The sequence below is a fragment of the Lynx canadensis genome, chromosome B4 (assembly GCF_007474595.2).
Source record: "Lynx canadensis isolate LIC74 chromosome B4, mLynCan4.pri.v2, whole genome shotgun sequence".
Lineage (NCBI taxonomy): Eukaryota > Metazoa > Chordata > Mammalia > Carnivora > Felidae > Lynx > Lynx canadensis.
This window is the reverse complement of record NC_044309.1, coordinates 18854845-18880526: the sequence shown is the minus strand read 5'-3', so window position 1 is coordinate 18880526 and position 25682 is coordinate 18854845. Positions and strand designations below refer to the sequence as shown.

Sequence of the window (25682 nt, the reverse complement as noted above, 5' to 3'; positions counted from 1 at the left end):
GCTAAATTTTCACTTGGCCTCTGTATGATTTGTACTGAATCATAAATTTTTGAGAATGAGTTTCACAATTACATTCATTCCACAGGATAGTTATAGGAAAGGAACATTAGCACCAGCTAAAATATGCTTCCATTTCAGCTTACACAAGCATTTCTACATTCTTTTCTTTAGGTGTTTGATTTTTGTTCCACTTTTACAGGACACCAATGGGTTTATTATTTAAGTAAGTATAAATTTTTCTACAAGTGAAATAGTGAAGCAATATGAAGTACAGACACAGAAAAGATTTGCAGTCGGCAGACAAAATTAAGGCAGAAAAAAATATCAGGGGTGGGTAAAGGTAGAGCAGAGCACCCTGGTCCTTCAAGGAAGGTTCAGAGGCAAAAGCGGCTCTGTTCCATGCTGTGCTATCATTCTGCAGGACACAGAGGCATAAATGCGACACATACAATGTGAGCTTTTCTGTCTGCCTCTAAAGCAGTTAGGGAGATAACAGCATGCTGTTTGAGTCAGAGGTAATGGAACTTTATTTTCCTCTCTCTTCTGCACTGCAAACCTTGCCAAAACATTCATTTGTTTCCATTATGGACTCAGCTATCTATCTAATAGGCAGCATAGCATCTCAGCAAGGGCCTGATTGTTAAGTGTGGTGTTCCAAAGTATGAATCACATGCCTATCACTGGAGAAGAATTACTCTAAACTCATTTTTGTTCACTTGCTAATCAGCCACATGGTGTCTAGTAGCTTAATATATATACATTAAAAAAAAATCCAAAGCTTACTAGTTTACCCGTTCTCACCTGCATTCAACCTTCAGCTTCCTACCTCATCATCCTTAAATATCAGATCTGGCTTCTGTGTTACTCGCAGTAGGGTATCCAATTATAAAAAGCCATACTTTCTTTTATTACTATCAAAACAACACGAAGTCCTGAGTATTAGTGCTTAGTTGTCTGAAAACTGCATTTGAATAGAAAGGCTTTCCATTAAAGTTGACAATATAAAAATCCATTTGCTTTCCTGAATATTGTTAGCATTTTGCACGATTATTTTAATCCTGTTTTAGCTTACAGTTACTGAACTCTTTCCATATGCCAGGTATTGAGAGATGAAGTTGATGGCATGAAAACAAAGGAAAGTCATACGCTAAAGATACATTCTTAACATCCCTCCATTCCCCATCTCCACTATCACACCCTATAGAAAATCTGGAAGGAGACAGCATAAGATAGTTCCTATATTAAAATAGGGGTTTCAGACAATCTCTACATAAACTAACACCAGCCTAGGGTAAGAAAGAAGAAATTGCTGTGGGAGGGAACTGGAGGGAACATACCCTGAGTACATTTCCCAGCCAATTGTTGCTGTGTGGAAATGTAGGGCAAATGAGCTAGGGTTTCCAATTTCTCAAGGGGTGATACAAATCTATATTTTTATTTAAAATCCTCTGATATCTAAATGTTAACAACATATCCGTTTTACACACACACACACACACACACACACACACACACACACACACACTGCTGTGACCTGTGATTTAAAGACTGCCCCTTACTGAACTGACAAGTAGAATTGGAGCTTCCTATAAAATAAGACAACGAGGCAGATGCCTGCCTGTAGAAGGCTGTGAGACTGGGCTCAAGACAATAAGACTATAGTGAGGCCTTTATCTGGGACTACAGCTAGACAAGGGAGCTTGCATACACATGGCCTGGCAATCAAACACTAGGGGAAAAGGGTGGGGATTGGGAAACTCCTTGGGTTTGGAAAGACATGTAGGTTGCACAGACCTCTTACCTCAGGGAGGGACAAGAGAGTTCTTTGGTCTTGAAGCACCGAGCAGGGAGTCGGGCTGATATGGGCAAGATCAACATCTCAGTGACATCTCAGGGGTGGAAAGGAAGAAGGACTTTGAAGAGAAAGCACACCCAGAAAGATCAAATATGTTGCCCAAGGACAATACAACAGCTAGGGGCAGGGCCGGCATTAGAACAAGTTTCTGTTTCTAAAATTACTTCCTCTAGATAGATCCTTCTACCTTGCTACTTGATTGATTGATTGATTGATTCTTACCCACAGCATTTGTTATAGAAACATTATAAAGGGAAAGCGGGTCAGTCTGTCATCTTCTCACACTGTGAAAAGTAAAAAGAAACTAAAACATCAGGAGGTTTTATGTGTGATATAACTAAACCATAAAATACATCCACAAATGCAAATGAGGTAGATCCTAAATAAAGGCATGTTGATACAATTTTACATTTCATGTATTTAAAATACAGGATAATGCTATAATGTAAAATCATCTGTGTCTCCATTTTTTCATATTATTTCTTGAGAGTTATAATCAGCATTTTATGTCACCTGGGTTTTCTTAATCTCATATCATAAATTTATTAAATAGATTGTATTTTTTTTTTTTTAATTTTTTTTTTCAACGTTTATTTATTTTGGGGACAGAGAGAGACAGAGCATGAACGGGGGAGGGGCAGAGAGAGAGGGAGACACAGAATCGGAAACAGGCTCCAGGCTCTGAGCCATCAGCCCAGAGCCTGACGCGGGGCTCGAACTCACGGACCGCGAGATCGTGACCTGGCTGAAGTTGGACGCTTAACCGACTGCGCCACCCAGGCGCCCCAATAGATTGTATTTAAATAAAAAAACGTAAGTATATGAATATATAATGTGCATGTATAGATGTCATACATATATGTATGTGTATATATATACACACACATATATATTTTTCTACAGGGAGAACTATAAAGTTTTTTGGATGCAATATATTATATAAACACATGTCCAACATTCTCACACACAGAGCAATAGTCATAAAGGCAAATTACTTCTTATCAAAGGTAAATGTTTCACTGCTCAGTTCTTATGGCTTTCTCTTACTCTCTTGAATTATTTTTTTCCATAAATTCCACAAGCTCAGCAATTGTTCATCTTTTAATACTTTCAGGATGATTATCATGAATGAAGAAGCATTACAGTTCAAATAAGAGAAAGAGTCTTGAAGGAAATTTTAAAAGTGCATTAAGGGTGCCATTTAAACCTATACCAAATAGGCAATGCTGATTTATTAGCTATGCCTTCTTCCATGGAAACAGTGGATGTTACACTAAGGTACATTAAGTTTAAATACTTAAATGGCGAAACAGATTAGAAAGTGATTTTACTTAATAAACAATAGAGTTCTTCTATACTGACCTCCTCTAAAATTTGCTGAGGAGATAGTAAGGTATTGAACCAAGAACATGGATAGAATAGGTGGACGTGTAAGTAGGGTATGCATTCTCTGTGATTTCCCCACCACCTTATAGAAGGATTATATGACTTTCTTTTTAATTGTGTTGTCTGAAATTGATGACTACCCTCTCCCTCTCATGAGCTAAATAACTGAATTTGCAAAAGACACAGGAAGAACCATGTCCTTCCCTAGTCTGTATCTAAAATAACAACAAATTCAAAATACAATAGGAGAAATAATGTAATAAATTCAAAATACAAAAGAGAAACACAAGTCAAAGGAAATGCAACTTCTAAATTTTGATGATATACTAGGAAGGAGAGCATCAGGACTGTAAGATATCTGATTTTAAATCCCTAATGTTTTTGGAACGAAATCTTCTTTATGAATAGGTAAGTTCCTTGGTACATTATCCATAATCCCAGATTTTAGGTCTACATCTACTATAATGAAACAAACAACAATCACTATTCAATAGTAACTAAAATAACATAAAGGGGAGCCTGGGTGGCTCAGTCAGTTAAGCGTCCGACTCTAGACTCCGGCTTAGGTCGTGATCTCATGGTTCATGAGATGCAGCCGTGTGTCAGGCTGTATGCTGACATGACAGAGCCTGCTTGGGATTCTCTCTATCCCTTTCTCTGCCCTTCCTCCACTCATGTGCACACGTTCTGTCTCTTGTTTATTTTATGAATAAATAAACATTTAAAAATATAAAAATAACATGAAGAATATGGATTCTAGGTCACAGCTGGTTATTGACAGAATAGGAAATAGGAATGTGATTTTCCAAATTCTATTTGTCTAAGAAAGGGTGCATGTTTTATTTTTATTATTTTTTACCTAGGTACAACCTCTTTTCGTTAAAAAAAAATTAACAAAATAAATAGGATAATGCTATGGAAAGGTGAACCATTCTTACCTGTGCTCTCAAGGGGGCAGAGCTACAGTATAATACTGACCAGCCAGGAAAGATCATAGAGAATATCAAAGTGAGTGAAGCAGTTCAGGCATTTCTTGAAAAGGAAGTTTGGAGGGAGGCAGTAGGGGTCAGTGATTAGGAATACAGGTTCTGGAGTCATATCCAGATGACTTTGGATAAATCTTTGTTTCACAATTTTGGGACAGTTATTGAATGTCTCTGGGTGTTTTAGGTTCCCTTTCTATAAATGATAAAAGCAACTACCTCTTGTTTTTTGTGAGAATTGTATGAGATAAATGGTAAACACTTAGGTCTCTGCTTGGCATATATGAAGAGCTCAATAAATGTTAGATTTTATCAAATTAGGGGATTGTTATTAAAAGTGAATGGGATTTCTGGTTATGGCAGACAAACTGGTAAGAGACCATTTCTCCTACTGAGATCAAGCAGGAAAGATAAATAACATATGGAAAGCACCCGTTGAAGGCATCAGGTGGCCATCAAAGAGCAAAGACTTGAAAAGTCAAGATTCCAGAGAGAGGAAATCACAGAAGTGAATGCAATACCACTTTCCTGTCAAGGCATTTGGTAATTTACAAGCAAGATTTAGACATTGAGAAACTGAACAAAACTTCAGACGAACCGTGAGATCATGACCTGAGCCGAAGTCGGAGGCTCAACTGACTGAGCCACCCAGGCGCCCCCGAAGGACTATTCTCTAAAAGTAAGTGCTAACCCAAAATTTAGCAGTCTTTACAAGAACTAATGCTCAACTTTGAAAGAGCTTAGCCCTGACAGTATTAAAGTAATCTGTTTGGTATAAAGGAGGGCACTTATGTTGAACACTGCATATTATATGTATGTGATGAATCACTAAATTCTATTCTTGAAATAAATATTACATTGTATGTTAATTAACTAGAATTAAATAAAAATTTGGAAAAATTAATAATGTTTGCCAATTAAAAAAAAAGTAATCTGTTCCATCCTACCTGTCAAACAAAAAATGTAAACCCTCTCTGGAGGAAGAAAACAACGTCCACAACCTCCATCTATTCCTTTAGTAGTTTGTAAACAATGCCCAACATTCAATCAAAAATTATCTAGCATAAAAGGAGACACAGCCGAATAGACACAAAAGAAGACATCCAGATGGCTGACAGACACATGAAAAAATGCTCAACATCACTCATCATGATGGAACTACAAATCAAAACCACAATGAGATACCACCTCACACCTGTCAGAATGGCTAACATTAACAACTCAGGCAACAACAGATGTTGGCAAGGATACAGGGAAAGAAGATCTCTTTTGCACTGCTGGTGGGAACGCAAGCTGGTGCAGCCACTCTGGAAAACAGTATGGAGGTTCTTCAGAAAGTTAAAAATACAACTACCCTATGACCCAGCAATTGCACTACTAGGTATTTATCCAAGGGATACAGGTGTGCGATTTCAAACATTGGGGAACATGCACCCCAATGTTTATAGCAGCACTATCGACAATGGCCAAAGTATGGAAAGAGCCCAAATATCCACTGAAGGATGAATGGATAAAGATGAAAAGGTACACACATACAATGGAGTATTGCTCAGCAATCAAAAAGAATGAAATCTTGCTATTTGCAACTACGTGGATGGAACTAGAGGGTATAAAATGCTAAGTGAAATTAGAGAAAGACAAATATCATATGACATCACTCAGGTGTATGAGGAATTTAAGATACAAAACAGATGAACATAAGGAAAGGGAAACAAAAATAATATAAAAACAGGGAGGGGGACAAAACATAAAAGACTCTTAAATATAGAGAACAAACAAAGGGTTGCTGGAGGGATTGTGGGAGGGGGGATGGGCTAAATGGGTAAGGGGCAGGAATCGTGGTTGTACTATATGCTAATTAACTTGGATGTAAATTAAAAATAAATAAATTAATTAACACAAAAAAAGCCGTGACCAATGAATGAAAATCTAGAGGAAAAGAAAAAAAAATACATCTGATAGAAAGAGACCCAGAGGCAATCTAGATATTAGTTATCAGCCATGAACTTTAAAGGAACTGTTATTAATATATTAAGTCAGTAGATGAGAAGATGGTTAATTTTATCAGGTAATTAAATCTATGCACAAGAAACAAATGGATACTGTGAAATTGGAAAATGCATTCATAAAAGGAACAGTTGGTAATCTGACAGGAAATTAAGAAAAAGACAGTATGTTTTTTGTGATTTGGCTTCATCCTAAGTAAACTATTTCTTTGAAGTTAACTACAATAAACAGCTGCGTAACAATAACTTAAAACAGAATTTTAAATCTTTGGTTCCAGAATACAGAGTGACAATCAGGAGAGATAGCTTACTTCTTTAAATGAATCCATGCTGCCATGACTTCTCTCACTAGTATGGCTAAGAGAACATTGGGACTGTGGTGAAGGACCATCAAATGCCACAAGCAAATCTGTGTTCACTCTTATTTTAAACATCAGTAGTACTTCCCTATCTCAATCATATTACAAGCAAGATTAGTATAAGTGCAAATATATGTTCTCATTTATTGACCATTATTGATCTGGTTTGCACATGAAAAATTATGCTGTTGGAAAAATGACCATACATGGGACATGAGAGTTGAAAGACATCTGAATGGTTAGGATGGGCAGTTGATACATTAACAATTAACACAGGAAACATCATTAGCTACTGACATAAATCACTTGATGGAAATAAAGAGGAAATTTGCGTCAGTAAGTTTACTTGATGCATTACTAATTTTACTCTACGATTTAAACAAGTCCTCTATTGGTTGTTTCTGCATAAATCAGATTTTTTTCTTCTCATTCACACAAAATGAAATGAAATGAATAACATAAAATAAAATAAAACAAAGTTGGCTTAGCCAGTTAGTAGCAACTATTACAGAAAGAATTGTGTTTTACTTCCCTATCTATAATGTTGATTCTGCAAGTTTAAGCTGGACAGGAACACAAAATTATACTCTTATTATGTCTTTACAATTTTGTTAGCTCTACACCTTAACTCAGAATACTTCTAACTTTGTGAGATTGTGATTGTGTCATCTGTTGGAGTCAGAAAAAAAGATCCTTAAACACCAAACATTAACCAATATTTTTAAAAAACAAATGAGAAATAGACTTGTGAATTGCTATGCATAATGTCCTTGAGAAAGAAAAAAAATGTGGAGGTATTTTGAGATTACCAAATTAGAGCCTTTAGTCCTGAATTTGTCCTTAACTAGTTCTGTGCCCACAAGCATGCCATTTAACCTTTCCAACTCAGTCTGCTTAGCTATAAAATAAAGATAATTGTGTATGATCTAATTCCATAATTAAGCCACACACATTTATTATTACTTTCATGTGCCAGTGCCTTTATGAATATTGAGAATATAGGACATTGTTGAAGAATTGAAAACTATACTATATGTGAAAGCATTTTGTCAAGGGTAATACATTATGCAAACAGCTATTTTATGCTATTGTGATTATAAATGTTTTTCTAGAAGTGTCAGGAGCATCTAGCTTTCCCTCAAATGCAAGGGAACCCTTACTGTGGCAAATTTTACAAATAGAAATTTGCATCAACAAAATGAAATTCATGGCAATTATCAGAAAAAAAAAAGGTAGAATATGAAATAGAAAACTGCTTTCTAACCAGGACAGAGAAAGGGCAAGGCAAATAATAAAGTAATGACTTCTTTAGAACTCTGAGTTCAGAAGGACTAATGTTCAGTAGGATAATAGTCTGGGAATATAAAGAAAGTGTTAAAATTGCCTACTGGTATAATGTTACCCATGACAAAACAGGAAAACCATAGTGGAAAATTCTTCTTTGGTTAAAATAAAGAAAATAAAAAAAATATTTTAAAAATACCAAACCCCCTACAAAGAAGGAATAGGGAAAATGAACTGCTACTCTGCTAGGTGAGAAACCCATGGAGAAAATGTAAATAAAGATGACAATTTTGATAATAAAGACTAGAGACAGAGACCACAGTACAAACACAAACCTCTGCTTCAAAAATGCCTACAGTTATTGAGATTTAAGACCCTAGACTTATGGACTCTGCATCTTTCCAGAAAACTTCCCACCATTGGTTAGAATAGTTGAAAACTAACATTCCATAATGTCACTATGCAGTTCCAGGATTACACTAGATTACACTATAGATACACCATATATATATAATATATATATTCATATTATATATGAATGATAGACTATGATATCAAAACATAGCTCTGGATAAAGAAGCACCAAGCAGACCAGATCCTATATTATATTCCACATGGAAGAATTCTTCAAAGGAGTGGAAATATTTAAAATGATTATAAGATTTTCAAAGGTTGACTTATGTCATTAAAATATAACTGTCCCTCACTTTATAGAAAAGATGCATTTCAGAAGACTTAACCAAAGTGAATAATTTTTAAATAGCCAGGGATTCATTTGCCAAGAAAAAAATAACTCTTCACATAAGATACTGAGTCTATGTTATTATAAATATCCATTAACCCATGGACTAATAATTGTCCATCATCAATTCACATTGTCAAAATTCCTCTCACGCCTAGTGACTACCTAAAATATCGCACAACTGTTCCTGGAATTTTCTTCTTGTATTCTTTGTTTTCTTCCCTAAAAGTTTAGGATGTCTATTAGTCCTTAATTATACTGTCAACAGAGTTCTTAAACTTAACATACTATAATTCTAATTTAGACATTCTGTAAATTTAAGGCTATAATTTAATACATTTCCATTCTTTACTTTGTTAATTTGGTAAAATGAAGCAAACCATAAGTTTGAGTTCCATTATTCTTTCTGTCACTTAGACCTCTAATTAATTTTTCCTCTCAGGGTGAAATAAATACTGGCCAAAGGAATTATGGGTCCTGATTGCTTTCAGTACTGGGGCATTGAGCCACACAAGCTTTCGTATATACTAATACTTTCGGAATTAGAACCAAAATATGTCACAGAAATAGACAAAGGAAAAACAAACAAAAAAATAAATATAAATAATCAGATTTAGATGAGAAATCCTTCCAAGTTGGAAATATTTTTTTCTTAGAGATATTTCATTATAATACCACTAGGATATAATTGTTTCATAATTTTATGCAACTCATTGATCATAATGTCAGGATATAAAATAAAACCCAAAGAATTAACAATCAGTGCCACCTAGTATATTAAAAATTTTTTTGTATGAAGCAAAACAAACCAACACATGAGAAAATGATTTGAGGTTCATGACTGTAAAATGTCCCTTTCTTAACACTTGGAGAAAAAGATAGAGGTCAAGATCAAGGGGAAAGGAAATCATCAATATATTACTTACTTCTTTATATCCAAAGATGATGCGTCCATCCATGAGGAGGGTTGCCTGGAATGTGAAGCTTCCCAGGTTGTAGTTATCCTGGAGATGTACGTGGTCCCACTGGACAACAAGTGCTGTGCCTATCAACCCCATCAAAACAGAAGAAACACATTGATAAAAATATACCAATGAATTCGGGTGAGAGACTTCACAAAACCATGCATATAGTCTTCAAATCTAGTAGTTGTGCTACTTGAATGTTATACGGTTAATTGGAATTCTTTATTGAACTTGTATTTGAGATATTTTTAAACAATTGAGTATTCTCTAAATATTTAGTAAAATCTAATCTCATACCGAGGTTAATATTGAGCCCAGTATGAGGGAATTTTGCCTTAGGAAGTCCATTCATGTTAATGGGTACTGTCTGCTTAAATTTCTATGAGCCACTTTCAAAATGCAGCCCAAGTGGATTGAATGCACTTCAAATATATTTGACAAATGCTAGGAAAAAAACCGAACACATTCAGGAAAGCTAGAATCACTTGTAAAAGACCTGAAAATGTCTCTTCCATACTTAGAATTATACTCTTCCATGCTGAAAAAAATTCCAACACTAATGGGAATTTTCTTCTCTGGTTCACAATGCCTGTATTCCTTTCTTTGTTGTACTGCTTCAAAGAGGCTGCAAGGTAGCTTAAAGGGCCCTAGGCAAAGATTTCTGAAGTCCCCTTCAAGTTCAAGTACACTGGGATAAATGAGTCTTCAGTGGTATGTATCATATTCTGATGAGTCAATCTGCCAGTATTTGCCATAAAACTATTAACACGAAATATAAACTGAAACAGTTTAATAGCCACCAATGAGAATTCATAGTTTTGTTTTAACGGACATTGTGTCTTTTCTTTTCTTTCTTTTTTCTTTCTTTCTTTTTTTTCTAAAAGAAAACAAATGAGGAGCGAAGGCTTTTGCTTAGCTCTAAGTATTGGATTTTTTGTTTGGTTAAAAAATAGTCCTGTTTACATTCTGTGAAAAAATGTTTTACAGAAATGAAAAATGTTTTACAGAAAATGAAATTCACAGAACCAAAAGAGATAAGCTTATCTCCCAGGTCAGTAAACATGTGATTAAAAAGGAAAAAAGAAAAACCAAGATCGTACGACAGAGAGCTTGTGGGTTAGTGAAGATGCAGAAGTGCTAGGAGGGTGGTGTGCCCAGGAGCGTCCTGGTGTGTAAAGCTCCGTACCTCTTCCCACAAACCTTGCCCTGTGCACTTCATCCATCTGACTGCTCGTGAGTTAATTCCTGTACCTGATGACTGATGTAAAACAGAATACTGTCTTCACTGTGTTTTTGAGTTCAACTTACTGCTGAAAGCTTTTAACCATGATGGGGACATAGTAGGCTTCTGAATTTCCCTCCTCCCTTGGAACACACCTAATGTGTAGCTACACACAGAACAGTTTCCTGTGGGAGAAATCGAAAGCTGAATAACTGCTTTAATTTGGGCAACTGAGAAAATACCCACATTGAAACTGCATGCATCTGGGTTCTGTGATCCTCTCCGGAGCCCAAAAGAGCCAGTGGGCACTTTCTCCACTTTCTCCCTTTTGCTCACTCTGACAACAAAACTAGGTCACCAACATCCTTCTGGAAAAGAGCTTGCACACATGTCAGGCACCCAGCTTTTATGGCTGCAGCCTGAGAGCCAGGCTCCCAGATCACCTAGTTCTTACGCACAACTGGATTTGCACTGCAAGTCCCAAGGATGGTAGCAAACAAAGAAGCAACAGGTGTGCCCTTGGGTAGTTGCCATGGCTATCCTCCCCCTCCCCCACCTAACCCAGGGCTTAGCAGAGAGAGTAGTCAAAATGCCCATCTCCTAGTCTTTCCCTGGAAGGGGTGTGACTACCTACTTTATAAGCTGTAGCATGACTGTCCAGCTTCTACTTAGTTCATCTAGGTGCTGACTGTTATCCTCCCATGGCCAAAGAGAGCCAATTAGCACTTCCCCCACCATCTCCCTCCAGATAACTCCAACAATAAAACAAAGTTGCCAGTATCTATCTTGAAAGAAATGGTCCATATATCTAGTGTCCCCACTTTTACAGCTGTCATCCAGGATTTAGGCACCCAAATCACCTTGCTCTGATAGCCAATGAGGCTTATATTTACAAGACCTAGAAGATGATGGCAAATACACAGTTTCTAAATGGGTGAAGGAGCACCCCCTTATGGCTATATATATCCCAGCTTGGTGCAGAAAGACCAGGAAAATACGCCTATCTCAGTTTCTCCCCAGAAGTAGTTTGCATACGTTCTTAGCTCCTGCCTGAGGGTCTGACCACAGATAAACCCTGCATGTAGGTGTTGACTGTGATCCTGCCCTCTGAAACACTGATGGCTTCTTGGCACATTCTCGACTACTGGGAACCACCAAGAACAAAAACAGTATCAGGGACAATCACAGAGGTTTGAGAGATAATCAGGAGCTTGGGCGGGACTGACTGATGTGCTTTGTGTCCTGCATAAGCCACTTTGACAAGATTCAAGGAGTCTGCTATTTTATCTAATGTGCAGAAACTAACACGGCCAAGAAAAATGAAAAAAAAAAAAAAGTAGGGAAATATGTTCCAATCAAAAGAGCAAGATAAATTTCCCAAAACCAATCTTAATGAAACAGCAGTAAGTTAATTTACCCAAATGAATTCAAAGTAGCAGTCATAAAGATGCTCACTGAGGTTACAAAAGCAATACAGGAACAAAGTGAGAATTTCAACAAAGATATAGAAAACATTAAAAAGTACTCAACAGAAATCAAAGAGATAAAGAATACAATAACTAAAATGAAAATTTTAGAAGAGTGGTTCAACAACAGAGTAGGTCAAGTGGAAGAAAGGATTAATGCACTCGAAGACAGGGAATTGGAAATCATCCAGTTAGAGAAGCAAGAAGAAAAAAGAAGGAAAGAGTAAATATGGCTTAAGAAATGTATGGGACACAATCAAACAGACCCATGTTCATATTATAAGAATCCTAGAAGGACAAGAGAGAAAGAAAGGGAAAGAAAGCTTGTTCAAAAAAATAATGGCTGAAAACCTCTCTAATCTGGAGAAATAAACAGACATTCAGATCCAGGAAGACCCAAAACCAAAATAAGATGAATCAAAGGAGACTCCTAAATAGCCATTTTTCTAAAGATGATATACAAACGTCCAACAGGATATAAAAGGGTGCTTGACACCAGGCATGACGGAAATACTAGTCAAAAGCACAATGAGATATCACCTCACACCTGTTGCGATCAAAAAGACAAGAGATAACAAATGCTGGAGATGGTGTGGAGAACAGGAAAACCATGTAGTCTGTTTGAAATGTAAACTGGCACAGCCACTATGGAAAACAGTATAAAGTTTCTTCAAGAAACTAAAATTAGAACTGTAGTATGATCTAGTATTCCCACTTTAGGGGTACATACCAGAGGAAACAAAATCCCTTTTCAAAGAGATATCTGTACTCCCTTTTTCACTGAAGCATTATTCATAATAGCCAAATAAGGAAACAACTTAAGTGTTCATCTACAGATGAATGGATAAAGAACACGCATATACACACACACGCGCACACACGCGCACACACACGCACACACACACACACACACACAGTGAGGAATATTATTCAGCCTTAAAAAGGAGTGAAATTGTGCCTTTGTAACAACATAAATGGATCATTATGCTAAGTGAAATGAAGCCAAAGAGAGAAAAAGAAAACCTACATAGTATCACTTACATGTGGAATTTAAAAACAAAACATAGTTGAACTCACAGAAACACATTTCAGAATACTGGTTGCCAGTTGTTACTGGTTTAGAATATTGGTTGCCAGGAGTTAGGGGATGAAGAAAATAGCAAGAGGTTGGTAAAAATGTACAAACTTTCATATACACTGCAAATAAGGTCTAAGGATCTGATACATAACATGGTGATTGTAGTTTCTAATACTGTATTGCATAACTGAAATTTTCTGAGAGTCAAACTTAACTGTTCTTACCAAAAAAAAAAAAAAGGTAAATATGTGAGTTGATGGATGTGTTAATTAACTTCCCAGTGGGATTCCTGTTGCCATGTATACATATATGAAATCATCACCTTGTACACTTTCAATATAGCAATGTATTTTGTTTCTTTGAGGTAAACATTTAGAATCCCAAAAAAATTCTTTTGGATTTTATCTGGGTGCTTTTAAACATAGGGAACACCACCATGAATCCGTGTTCCAAGTGAAAACTCAAGTCTCTTCTTTTATCGGCATCTATGTATCTATACTACACTTTTTTAAATATTAGAAGGTATGAGGATAATAATAGGCAGGAAACTTCCATACGCATAGAAGTAAAGGGGTTTCTGATCAGGAAATGCCTACTAACAGTACCATTTTTTCCTTCATGCATGTTGGCAACTCTCAAACTCTAGTCTCCTTTTTATTCATTAATTTCTGTTAGGCACTTAAATGGTACAGAGAAAACACCAAAAGAGAGGGCAGAAGACCTATCCTCTGTCTTGCCTCTACAACTTTTTGCAAGGCCTTGGACACACCTGCGTGAACCTGTTTGTTCTCCTACAACATGGTGGGGGAGGGCAGAATAGTTCTTGCTTTCTAGGGATTTCTGCATTAAATACAAGGAAATACAGTTACCTCAAATTTTGTGCCAAAGAAAGATCCATATAAATGGAGTAATTAAATGTCTTTAATGCAAATTCTGATGAAGATATTCTTATTTATTTATTTATTCACTCATTCATTCATTCATTCATTGAGCGTGTGTGTGAGTTGGGGGGGGGCACAGGGAGAGTGAGAGAATCACAAGCAGGCTCCATGCTCAATGTGGAACCCGATGCAGAGCTTGATCCCATGACCCTGGTTTCATGACCTGAGGCTGAAATCAAGAGTCGGACACTCAACCAACTGAGCCACCCAGGCACTCCAAGATATTCTTTCCTTTTTTTTTAAAGTATTTATTTATTTTTGGGAGAGAACAAGTGAGGGAGGGGCAGAGAGAGGGGGACAGAGGATACAAAGCAGGCTCTGAGCTGATAGGCTGACAGTAGTGAGCCCGATGTAGGGCTCAAGCCCACGAACCCTGAGATCATGACGTGATCAGATGCTCAATTAACAGTCTGAGCAACCCAGGTGCGCCAAAGATATTCTTAATATATTGTCAGTAGCAGGCTTTTTAAAATAACAATTAGTTATTTTAAATTAAGTTTTTTATTTTAAGTAGAACCATTATAGCTCTCCCAACATTTATTAATTTGAATGGTTCTACGTACATACTGAGGGGTTCATACACAACTGAAAGATTATTTAAGTGTAAATGTTATTAAATTTAAAGTTAAATTATCTCTATCCTGTTTTGTCAGATAACCAATATTTTAAGTTTCCTCTTTTATTAAAAGTTACTGAGGGGTTCCTGGGTGGCTCTGTTGGTTAAGTGTCAGACTCTGTTTCAGCTCAGGTCATGATCTCAGGGTTTCCTGAGTATGAGCCCCACATCAGACTCTGTGCTGACACTGCAGAGACTGTTTGGGATTCTCTCTGTCCTTCTCTCTGCCCTTCCCCTGTTCACACTGTCTCTCAAAATAAATTAGTCAACTTAAAATTTTTTTAAAAAAAGTTACTGAAATCTAAAACTTTATGATCTACAGGATGGTGGCAGTGGCTTTTGGAGATAAAATCTTCTATTTCTCCAAGTAGCCCCCAACTCACCTATTGTTCTAGAGGGAGCAATTGGGTAAGTAAACCAGGGAGGCACTTTTCTTGGACAATTATGATGTGAAAGTATATACTGTCAAAAGAAAACCTTGCGTTGAAGAATGGAATTTACATTTCTAAGGAGCTGAGTTAGCATGGTCCATTTCCTAGCCCATGACTGTCAACCCTACACCATTTCTTTCATGATGGGCGCAAGATCTAGTGACGTTCTTCCTTAGCTTAAAGATGAAGGTGTTACTTATGTTCATATATCAGACCACATGAGTTGCTACACTGTCCTCTGTGGTTATTGGAGAGACTTACTTATGTCATTATGCTTTATGATTTTGATGTTAATATCATGAAAAGTCGGTCATCAGAATTCTGTCCCCATGAGCAAATGTCTCTAACATCATCTAGTAAGTGACAGAGCTTAGAAAATAATCAACTTTCATCAAATCATTTCCTGTTTACTAAGGTGATTCTGGCTGGAAGGTCATGGAATAATTTTCAGATAAGTGTCTGGTTATAGTTTTACCCCAAGTATCTTTACAATCTATTTGGACACCCTTGTCTTTAGCACCTCATATTTTTAAGGTAGGATAGTGTTTGATAGCTCTTAAAATAATAGGGGAGGTAATTATTATGGCTAACATTCAGAGTTACCTAATCTTGGAACATACCTTTGTGCTACTCAAATCGTTTGAAATGTGTTTCTCAGAGCATATAGCTAACTACATTTAGTTTCCTTCTTTGTTTGCTATTTTGATCTGTAAAATGGGTTCTTCGCACTGGTCAGAAGATTGCTTTTAGCAAAATGATCACATTTCCCCAACGCTACTGTCACTATTAAGTCTATACTACCCACCAGTAAATTTCTTCCTCAGTCATTAACAGTAGAAATAACTGTTCACACCAAATAGTTCCATAATTTTAAAAGATGAAATCGTCATTTGAGCTGTACAGAAATTTCTTGAAATCGTCATTTGGGCAAATAAATACTATTTTTGTATTACACAGTACAGAAATTTCTATCTTCGATTTTTCAAAACAAACTTTTCCTTTCGTATTTTCTCTACTAAAGTCATGTAGCCTTCCAAAAGATAGAGACACAAAATCCATTTATCTGAAGGTCTTCATAACTCGAAATTCCTCACTTAGATGTCAATAGCAGTCAGTGATATAGTCAAGTTTTTCGCTATTTTATATGTCCTCAAATAATAAATAGTAAGGATAGATTGTCAGTATACCTGACAAACCCTGGTAGGCTCTATTTCCTATTTTAAAGTCAGGAGAACTTGATTTTCATAAGTGTATTTTAACTATCCGCTATGTATTCTTTAAAAGGTGTGTTCATCTTATGGTACATATCCTTCATAAGTTTTGGAAATTTAATTCCAAGTATTATGCCACTTGCCTCTATTTGAAGATAACAAATTATCCGTATTTAGTTTTTTCAACAATAAGGACTTATTGCAAATGGCATTAAATGAATCTATTTGCTCTGTTCAAAAAGTCATTGACAGCAACTCATTTATTACAGTGCCTAAGAGAGGTGTTAATAAAGAGTTGTTGAACCAACAAATGAATGAATAAATAAGTGACATGTGACCACACACTTCAATCCACGTATTAACAGTTACAGTATATTTGTCGACTCAAGGCATTTGCATCAAGCGATTTACAATCCAGCTTACCAGAAAAACTCCAGGGCATAAAATATTAATATGAATCTGATGATCGATGTCTGAAAGTACACATTCAATAAAGAACAGGCTAACCAGTACATACCATTATCAAAATATCTGACTGTTGAATTTCTGGATACACTGGGATCAAAATTTGCCATTAAAGGTGCTATGTACTGTGTGGCTGTTAGCATTCGATGTACGACTTCTCCAGTGTATATGAAACCTGTAGTTGGAAAAAAAATAGGAAATAAGTTAAGGAAAATCCCATATAAAATTTTAATTAAAGTACCTCCAACTCCGTTGCAAAATAAATACTCCGTTATTTATTTTGAAAGTAAAATATCAAAGTAGCTAAAAAAAGGAATATAATGAATGTCTTAACATCTGATCAACAACAGTCTGGACTAAGGAACAAAGTCTCATATGATTTTGTAGTACCTTGCAGACTGGTAAATCAAAAATCTAGAATATGTACAGTTTTAATTGTGGGAAAGTGACTGTGGACTGTGGGAGAGATCATCAGGCTAAAAAGGTAATACAGTATGGTGTGCAATTCAAATATTCAATCTGCCATTATTAATCCCTTGTTATTTTAACACTAGCTGAACATGCAAGTCCTTTTTACAAATGAATGCATTTTCATGATGTTTAATTGCATTTTCACAAAGTTTAATTGCATTTCTTCAACTATAATCTCAGTTCAGGACCTTTTAGAAACCACACATGGATATCTTCAACACTAAAATGCAGAAAACATTCTAACCCTTTTTGTCAAAATTGAAAGAATGTTAAACACCCATAGAAAAACTTGTACATTGCTCAGTTATTATAATACTAGCACTCTATCAAGAAGAAAAGCATTATATGTTACAGATAAAAGGGTAAAACACTGATAATGCACAAATGACTCTCTTTAGAAAGTTATCAATGGCAGCCTATTCTAGTGGTTGGATAATGAGAGAGAATTAACTACAAAGAACTTCATATTGAATTAACTTTCAATAGCTCTTATGTTATAACTGTGCCCACTTCCAATTATTCACATTGGCTTTATTTACTTTGTGTATTATCCCTGACAAATTGTTAATCCAATACTGGCTTCTTGCCTCCAAGGTCTTTTGCTTCCTGAAAGGACGGTCAGCTCAGTGAATGATAACTAATTTTAATATTAAGCTAAGAAATGCACAATTAAGAACATATATGTAAAAAGGCACACACACACACACACACACACACACACACACACACACACACAAAGTAAAACCCAAAGCAAATTATTTGTGATAATGCAATTGTAATGTTTAGGCGATCACAAGTTAACTAGCTACCTGAGACTACTATAGATCATTTTCTATTTTCATAAGAATTAATGAAATAAAACAAGGAAGAGTTTAAAAAACACACAAAATTGTGTAGATTTAAGCCTCTAAAAAAGTGTTAAAGTTTTTGTTACTTCACTTCATGGTCTAAATAAAGCTTTCATTGGCATATTGTGGTCATTATTGTTTCAAATTCTCAGTTATGGTTTCTAGATAAGTTATTGGAAATTTAAATCTGCAGTTATTTACTTGGAAATTAATTTCTTTTAGCAATGTCTTATTCCTTTGACTTCCTTTTCGTTTTTCATTAAAAGCATAATTACATTTTAGCTATTCACTTTAAAAAATGTATTTCTAACTATTAAAATCTTTACCATGTATTTTAATCATTGATTACTTCTTGTTTTCAAATGCCAAGTAATATGCTTCAAAATAAATTTCATTTGTCTTGAGCAGAATTTTGTACAATTGCAATTTCACATATCTCAAGTTTACTAAATGATATTAAGATACAGTGACACAGTCATCACTTTAATTTTATTTCCCTGTAAAATATGAGTCATCATCAATGTTCAAAGTGAATATCACATTATGAAAATTATAAAGATGAAGAGTAACTATTTTTCAAGATCTATGATGTATTTGTTTATATTTTCACCATTTAGGTAGATACAAAAATCCTATATAAGTATGATCTTTCTTTTTTTTTTTAATGTTTATTTATTTATTTTGAGAAGAGACAAACCACAAGCTGGGAAGGGGGAGTGGCAGGGAGAGAGAGAATCCCAAGCAGGCTCCATGCTGTCAGCACAGAGACCAACGCAGAGCTTGATCTCACAAACTGTACAAACTGTCAGATTATGAGGTCATGTCCTGAGCTGAAATCAAGAGTTGGATGCTTAACTGACTGAGCCAACCAGGCACCCCTGCAGGTATGATCTTTCAAGGAAAGGATTAAATTATACTCTGAGAATGTTCTGTAAGGGACAGTGGCTCTGAATAGTTATTTCTCTATTCTACATTCTCCATGTGCTAACGGAAGAAACTTTGTGTGATTTAAAGAATAAAGAGGGCAGTAATCAAGGCAATATGATAATTGTGACTCAATACTAAAGTAATTTTCAAAAACAAGTGTAAGAAAAGCAGCAGCAAGTTCCCAGGAAAACAGAGTTGCAAAATGCAGGACCATAAATGATTTCAGATGTCTAATTCTTACTATTAATGCTTAAAAGATACATATATGTATATTTTTATCTCTGGATGTTTCCACATAGATTTGGCAAAAAAAAAATCATTCCCCATTCTCCATAACCCAGTTTTCAAATCATACAAATCCTTAACGGCCCCTTGCCTTCACCAGGAAAAAGTTTTCTAGAACTACAATTTCCCAAATTGCAAAAGCGAAGTCTCATCTTGTTCCCACAGAAATAAGTAAAAATATGGAAGAATCTGTTAATATATAAAAACTATCATTATGATTCTTGTTCTTCTATCTCTGTAACATTAAAATAAGTTATTTTTGCTCTGACTATACTACAGTGCTGCAAATACAATTAACAAGAAACAGCTACTGTAACTGCGAACACATCCACCACTGCTCTTAATCTATTTCCACCATTACCACTGCCACCACCAAGAGTAATATGTAAAAGAAGTCAAGGGTGCAAAAAACCCCACTTACTCCGCAGCGTAAGTTTTATTTTGCGAATTCTGAGAATACATGCTTGTTTCCCTTAACCCTGTTGCAAGGCGGTTCCTAGTTCTTGGTGACCATGGAGTGAAATGGTTAATTGTAGTGATGGGTTCTACTGACTTTTCAATACATTTCTAAATTTTGAAAATGTCCTTTCAGCAGTGGCTAGTACCTGAGGGAGGGAAAAACCTTACAGGCCTACTGATAGTAGGGAAATCTGATTAGGTGTTGAATGAGAACCAGTTATGCAAATTAGAGAGTGCTTTCATGGAAGAAAACTTCTCCAAAGCTTCAAAGGCACTTAGAGCTGCCAACATCCCATTTAAACATTTACCTCTTTTCTTTAGCTTTTTGAGGCATGCTCTATTGTAGAGAAAATATATACAGTAAAACCTTGGATTGTAAGTAACCTGTTCTGTGAGTGTTCCACAAGACGAACAAACATTTCTAATAAATTGTAACTTGATAAACGAGTGATGTCTTGCAATACGAGGTACATGATGCCAAACGTCACAAACGTGATGCCAAATGATCACAACTGAGCTAATGGTTCTTCTCTCTCTCTCTCTCTCTCTCTCTCTCTCTCTGCAGGATTGTGGGTGATCATCCCCCATGCTCTGATGCTCAGTCTCAGGTCTCGGTGTCTGTTAGAAATCAGTGATTTTTCAGAATGTTGGAAGGTATCCAAAACTGGCACTTGTGTGTTTTTTTTTTTTTTTTTGTCACTTCAAAGCTCCTATGGACAGTCCTTTGCTTTTCATAAAAGAGGAAGCTTAGGAATGCTTTGCTTCATTCTAGGTCAGGCTGCCTGCAGATTTAGACCCTTTCCTCTGCTGCCTTATTTCCCGTTACATTAAATATAGTATATGACAAGTTTATTAATACTGTACTGTAGTCAACATCCATGTGAGCATATACAATGGCCCCTATGAAGAAAAAGATTCCATTGAGCCAATAGATAGCAGTGATTCCATGAGCGATAGTGGAAGTCGTCCTCTACAATGACTGTCTTCTCTCTTGTGTCCCTCACACAAGCCATTAAGGTTTTAAGTGCAGGTCAATTTGCTTATTTTTCTTTATATTTTGTATTTTATTTATTATTTTGTATTTATTACAGTATTGTAATAATTTTTTTATGAATATTTTTGGGTTGTGGAACAAATCACCTGAGTTTCCATTATTTCTTATAGGGAAATTCGCTTTGATATACCAAGTGCGTGGGATGACCAGCACGTTTCTGGAATGAATTATGCTCCCAAACCAAGGTTTTACTGTATTTCCTTTTTTCTGGTTGTTTACATTATGGAGTAGTTTAAGCAAAATATTTGTATTATTTTTTTCAAAACAGTTGGTAGCCACATGAAGGGCTAATCATAAAATATCTCCTTAGATCACTACATGCTTCTTATTTAAAAGGAGTTTGAGGGAGAAACAACCTGTTTTCTTGGTGAAAATTCTAACACCTATACTTTGGAGCACAGTTGTAGTCACCTCGGATCCGTTTCAGCCTCTGTTCTTTTAATTGACAAATTTTATGGATAGATTTACATTGGATTCCTCTATTGCAATCCACCAAATGAGCCTTAAGTCGGTAGGTGGATGATATGATTCCAGAATTTACTTAATGGTACAAGCAAATTACATCCTAGTGGTGTGACTGTTACTTGACATCTTAGTGGCTCAGTTCGCTAATCTGTTAAACGGGGGAAGTAATCATTGGGCTGTTGTGGTTGAACGAGTTGATGTGTAAAAAACACTTACAGTCAGTGTTTAAAATAAAAATGTGCAGACAACAAGCAATCCATTAAATTCTTTCTAATTTTTACCTCTTGAAGTCTTTTGTGTCTAATATATACTAGTTGATTGGACTTACACTGGGATATTTATATGATTTCAAAATTGTGCTTCAGACCCAAATGGTATGATATATGTTTCTCTTCACTCTTCTAGTTTGGGTCAAGGTATACTGTGGACTCTAACTACAGGGCAACAGATAATTAAAAGCCTGAATGTCCAAAGTTCTACATTCGAGATATCTTGTCTTACATTCTGATGGAGTAAGCACCTTGTAAAAACCTTAACATCTTATTGGTTGCAAACGGTTATTTCATTTAATTGGAAGTGTCATAGTAATAAAGGCTATGTGAAACATTCTATGAAACTTTAATGTGTAAAGGTCTACATAAAGTATTTTATTTCATCATCTTTCAGTTGGTATTTTTGACCCCAGAGGAAAGGTTGGAGCTAATGTGTGTGCCTGTAGGGCATTGAGCACTGATAGTTAAATGCTGCCTTTAGAGTACAAAGGCACTATTGCCTTTATGATGTACGAACTTGTCTACACGCTAATCAAAGAGATCTGAAATTCATGGTCTTTGTTCCATGAGGATTTAGAGAACAGATTCCCCATTAGGACTCCTCACTAGCTTTACATGTGATCTGGTCCCTTTCTATTCACGAAAGCCTGAGTTATTTCACTGGGTAGTGTTTGTGGTTAATTGTTCTGTCAGTCACTCGATATTTGTCATTGACAAGCTTGCTTGAAGGGAACAAGTGAAGTCTGGGCATAATTCAACGTACATTGTTCAAAAATGCCATTTGATGAATCACAATGCATTCTCACTATGCTGTAAACTACACCCCTTTCAGACAAATACTTGTTTGTAGTTAAGTCAGTCTTTTAAACAAAACCATATGAGGCAGCAACTGCTAATTCGAAAATTAAGTTGTGGTAAGTTATCTGGTAATGGAACTGTCTGCCAGCTGCAACCGTACAATGATAGGTTTCATGTAACGGGCTTCCTCTGGACAAAATTGTTGCGAGTAGACCTCACAGTTCACTGTGAGGATACTGGTTTGTACATGCAACCTAGATGTTTAAGCAAAAAGAAAAAGAAAAAAAAATATTTCTGAGTTTCATGTGAGCTTGCCAACTAGTGGCTCCTTGGAAGAAACCTACAATATTGTCACTCACCAAATATTTTCCCTTTACACTTCCAACCAGCTGTTAAGGTAAAATATATCAAGTGCATTTTCTATAAATAAAAAATATATATGTTAAAATATATCACATCTCCGAGACTCCTTTATTCCACTGGCCCGAGGCACCATGGGGGATTACAAATCATAGCAAAGCCATTCCTTGGGGGAAAAAAGGCAACAAGTGACAACTTGGTTATTGGCTACGAATTACGTTCATGAAATTACCGATATAAAAATGTATGTTGACTACATAAAGTGCTTCTCTCCAACTCTAGAAGGAAAGAGCAGGAGCCAGAATTGTGTAGATGTGGAGAGAAAGAAAGACAGCAGTCTGTAACTCTTTCATTTTCATTTTGAACCGGTGACAAAATTGTAGCCTGTAGTTCTTGCCTTCTCCATCTTGTTTCTCAAATAAATCCATGTGACTTATTCTTAACTCATGTTAATTGCCAGTGGCCCCTGTCAACAGCACCCTTCTTCCTTCTGCTCCAAATGTTTCTCATGATGTAGGATTTGCAGAGATGGGTCCATTCACACTGCAGATAATGAATGGCACCCCCCTGTAGTTGTGTGGTGCATGGCTTCTCATGGAAGCATTGATTGCTCGTTTGCTTCAGAAACAAGTTCGTCTCCTCTATTCAGATTGATCCAGGTAACATTTCAAAAGTCTTATTCCTTCATGGGGAGGAATGGGAGGGTTGCATTGAATTATTTATGCCTCCCCCTGCCCCTACCCCGACTGGGGATCCAGAGATCCTGCATCAAATGCTGGACTCACATGTAGCAGAGTTTTAGCTGGGAGTTAGACGCCAGTACCTGAGGTCTGTTTAATTTGGGGTTGGTTATGCTGCTCTATGTTTGCAAAGCCTCTATCTTGATTCCCACCTAATCTCTTGGACCCTGCTCCCTGTGGGTAGTCTTTCTAGAAAACAACTACTTGGCTTCTTGACCTGTGAATATCAGTTGACCCTAGAATTTCTGCACATTTATTGGGACTAAGTAACCCCTTTGGGAAACCACCTAGGACAGCTCAAAGTTACCAGCTGGCCTTCCATCCAGGCTCTGTCTTGCTCTAGAGAGGGGAGCACATGACCTGCTGTGGCTTTTACTTTATCCCCAGGGTTCCCCCTTACCCTGAAGAACAATAAAAACTATCCCATCCTTTTCAAAGGACTTAACATCCATTTTTTAAATGACCAGAAAGAGCCCTGGAAGCAAGATGGCCAAATGTAAAGGGAGGCCATATTCAGATAGGGAACTTTTTTCCTGTCTCATCAGACCTTCTTGTATTTATTGAATAATCTGTAGTACTGCATATCTTACTTTCAAAATCAGGTAAATTTGAAGTGAAAATATTAGGTAGCAGGAGAATAACTCCTTTGAATTCTTGCCCTGAATAGTGGTCCATGCAAGCCTATAGTTTACAAAACAAATTTTAGTCCATATTTTTGAAGTTATAACTATGCTTTCCCACATCCATTCTTCCCCAAATGATTTTGTTTCCCTTCATTGTTTAGACATTCATAGGAGATACAGAGATTTCATCCCTAAGTTTTACCACAATCCTTCCAAGTCGGGTCATGAAAGGTCTTGAATGTACTGACCATGTTTTCATTGTCCTTCCCTTTTTTAGTGCAAGAGAAATACCGTTCATCTAGACCAGATAGAAGCTATAAAAGGGAGTAGAAAAGCTTTGCTTTCTCAAAAACCGCCATCTGCCATGCACAACTAGTTCCAAATCAAGGGTTTGCTCTTTCCTTTTTTTCTAGTGTAAGTAAAGTATCCCAGTTGTTGCCTCAGATGGTCTTGGTTTTAATGCCTTAGCATTTAACTTCTAGATCATGTCATATATATAGTGTCATATATGCAATGTTTAGATAGACAGTATGTAAATAGTTTGGGTGTATATGTGTGCATATATTTGTGTGTGTATATACATATGTATATACATATATATATGCATATATAATACACACGCAATGTGTGTGTGCGTGTGTGTGTGTGTGTGTGTGTGTGTGTGTGTGCATTTCTCACCATGAGGAGTTCAAGTGGACTGCACAGGCCTAGGTTTGAATTCATCTTGTACAAGAGGTATGATCTCCTGTCTTCACTCTCATTGAGTTGCAATTTCCTCTGTAAAATTAGGTTAAAATTAACCCCTTCTAAACAGCACTGCTGTGTGCATTGGTCAGGAAGAAATGCTACAGAAAAGTAGCTGCAGTCCTACCATTCAACATACATTTGGAACATCAGTATTGCCCTGTGACATCCTTTTACAATCAGGGTTCTGGGGAGACTCGCTCTGCAGCTACACTGATTCCTCTCCTTGTCTGCTCTTGATCTCTGCAGCCCTATGGTCAGATTCCAACTGTGATACTTCTGACCTCCTTGAGACATGAGCCCTTTCACAGTCACAGAATTGTGACCACAACTACATTTTCTCTGAAGTTTTAGTAGTCTTGTCCCTTGAGAAGATGAATTATCAGTGAGAGGGACAAAACAGCTTGTTAATAAAAGAGCACTGACCCAATTGTACATTCATATGACAATTTGCACTTGGTAGTTTCAATATGCCCTACAATTTGAACACTCAAAACATTAGATGCCAAAAGAAAAACTCAGTGTATTTGAGAAAAGAAAGGAAAATATGTATTTGGCTTTGTTTATAATGTATACAGGCGTGTGTATGGTGTGTGTATATACACATATACAAATACACACATACA

At 36.3% G+C, this 25682-nt stretch overlaps 1 protein-coding gene across 4 annotated transcripts in view; it reads right to left on the bottom strand.

Moving 5' to 3' along the window:
* The window catches only part of PLXDC2 (plexin domain containing 2), a 455171-nt gene that overhangs the window by 118906 nt on the left and 310583 nt on the right, over window positions 1-25682 (bottom strand). For all 4 annotated transcript variants that reach the window (XM_030321035.1, XM_032593836.1, XM_030321036.1 and 1 more), the window contains 2 exons: window positions 17063-17185; window positions 9542-9660 (listed from right to left, as the gene is read on the bottom strand). In XM_030321035.1, coding sequence (XP_030176895.1) covers window positions 9542-9660; window positions 17063-17185 — 242 coding nt within the window. The remainder of the gene's footprint in view (window positions 1-9541; window positions 9661-17062; window positions 17186-25682) is intronic.